The following is a 2,362-nucleotide window of genomic DNA, read 5'->3' on the forward strand; positions in this document are numbered from 1 at the left end:
GAGCCCGATGCGGGCCTCGATCCCAGGACCCTGAGATCATGACCTGAGCCGAAGGCAGCGGCTTAACCCACTGAGCCACCCAGGCGCCCGAATACTTTTTGTTTTCTGTTTCAGTAGTTATTTTTATGGAAAAACTGTCAAGGACTTAATTTAGGTGCTTTTTCTATGCTGTTTATGCCCAGAGGTCTGACTCAGTAGTCCACATAGCCCTACTCCCTCAGGACTGATATTTTAAGTGGTGGCATCTATCTACATTAGAGGCATACAGCCCAGCATTTGCAGAGATAAGATACACGTAACCTTGCTAAAGGTAGAATTATTTTGGCATTTTTGGTCGCATATCCTAGAAGTTTAGTTTTTGGAAGAAACTGCGCTTCCTAGCTTTGTTATTTGAAGAAAAGAACAAACCATTCACTGAAGTATCAAAATGCATTTTTCCAGCTTACATCACGAGAAAAAGCAGCCAAAGATTATAACCAGAAGTTGAAGGAGAAATTTCAACATCATCCTCATATAAAACGCATTGCTCGTCACCGACATCTACCAAAATCTATCTACAGCCAGATCCAGGAACAGCGGATCATGAAGGAAGCTCGCCGACGAAAGTATGATTTGGGGCATTTGATTCTCTCTCAGTACCCTTCTCTAACTTCCCCTCTCAGATCACCGGAAATAAACAGAAACATTCTTTTCAAGGGAGTAATTTATGTGCTGTTGCACAGTAGAGATGTTTTTGAAATCTTCCTTGAAGGGGAAACAGTGATTATCTGAGAATTTCCATTACCTATTTTATGAGATTATGTTTAAAGGTCAACCAGCAGAAATGAATTCCATCAAAATAAGGAAACATTTTTGCTCATTCTAAAAAAAGTATTGTAAATAATGTTTTAAAAAATTCTTTCTAATGAAGCTGGAATTAAGAGGTATTGTATATTTTCCAAGTTAAAGAATGCAAAGAACTCATAGCATCCATTTCTTGAAACATGTTAGAAAAAGTTTTACTCATAGAATTTTGAATCTGAAGCAGAGCTCACTGCCATTTTCCCAGTAGAATGTTCTTCTCTTTGGAATAGGACACTATTATGTGATGAGAGAAGAAACAATTAAATTAACCAACTTGACTTCTAGCTACTTTTTACCCAGTCTCCTTCTGAAAACATTTTTCTTTATCAGTAAGGAGTTTTCTGGTGAAAGAAAACCCTGGTTTTTCTAAGAAAGGTTTCTTTGGTTAAGGTGATTTCTCATAAACTTGCTTATGTTTTGTGTATTTTGTTTATTTCTAGGGAGGTGAATCGTCTCAAACATAGCAAGCCTGGATCTGTGGCAATTGTGTCAGAGAAGAAGAAACACGTAGTGGCAGTTGTGAAATAATACTTGGTATTCCTACCAATCCTCATGTATAATTATTTGTTATATTTTGATGTGCAGACTGTATAAATAAAATACTGGTTCTAGAATAATGACAAACAGCTCAGTTACATGTGTAGAACTGAAAAACAGTACCCCTGAAAAACTGTCCTGAAAGATGGCCTGGTTGATAAGACTATCCAACATTTTATCTTTGATCTGCTTACTTATTTCATTGAAGAATACAGTATTGCCAACTAACATGTTTATTACTGCTAGAAATTACAGATACACTTTGATCTATTATTGTAGATATACTTTACATTTGAATTTACATTTATGACCAAACATCTCTTTTGTTACCTTTAGTATTACTTTGGGTAATTATTGCAATGATTCTTCCAGTGATTACATATAATGTGTGGAAGAATTATGTTAAAACTTTTTTTAATTCATTTAATTTTCTGTGCTTTATTTGTATTTGGCTCTTTGAGACTTTAAAGATAATCAGGTTGCATTTATATAACTTTTATAAATAATCATTATAATTTATGGTCAAGTTAAGATAATAAAACATCTTTTTCTCAGTGTTGTAACTTTGATCCCTTTCTGCTAATTTCTCTTCATTCTCAGTAAATCGTAAATACTTCTGTGTTGGTTTTTTTTAAATTGTGGTTTAGTAAACTTTATTATGAGTATATATAACCCAAATTTTAGGAAATTTTAACTAAAGAAGAGATTTTTAGGGGTACCTTGGTGGCTTAGTTGGTTAAGCATCCAACTCTTGATTGCAGCTCAGGTCTTGAACTCGGGGTCATCAGTTCAAGCCCGGCATTGAGTTCCACACTGGTTGTGGAAACTACTTAAATAAAAAACTGAAAGAAGAGATTTGTAAAAACACACAAATATATATGTTAAGAATGCATATATTTGTAGTAAAAATATAAAGAAATGCACAGGAATGATCAAAATCTGGAGAGTTGGAGGAAGATAAGGTGGGATAGACAGGAGACTT

The 2,362-nt window shown here is 34.6% G+C and overlaps 1 protein-coding gene across 1 annotated transcript in view; it reads left to right on the forward strand.

Moving 5' to 3' along the window:
- DCAF13 (DDB1 and CUL4 associated factor 13) overlaps positions 1–1,943 on the forward strand; it is a 28,554-nt gene extending 26,611 nt beyond the window's left edge. Inside the window, exons 10-11 of the mRNA XM_059394970.1 lie at positions 442–605; positions 1,284–1,943. Of these exons, the coding sequence (XP_059250953.1) occupies positions 442–605; positions 1,284–1,371 (252 nt within the window). The 3' untranslated portion in view covers positions 1,372–1,943. The remainder of the gene's footprint in view (positions 1–441; positions 606–1,283) is intronic.
- The last annotated feature ends 419 nt before the right edge of the window (positions 1,944–2,362 follow it).

The sequence above is a fragment of the Mustela nigripes genome, chromosome 3 (assembly GCF_022355385.1).
Source record: "Mustela nigripes isolate SB6536 chromosome 3, MUSNIG.SB6536, whole genome shotgun sequence".
In the NCBI taxonomy this organism is placed as follows: Eukaryota; Metazoa; Chordata; class Mammalia; order Carnivora; family Mustelidae; genus Mustela; species Mustela nigripes.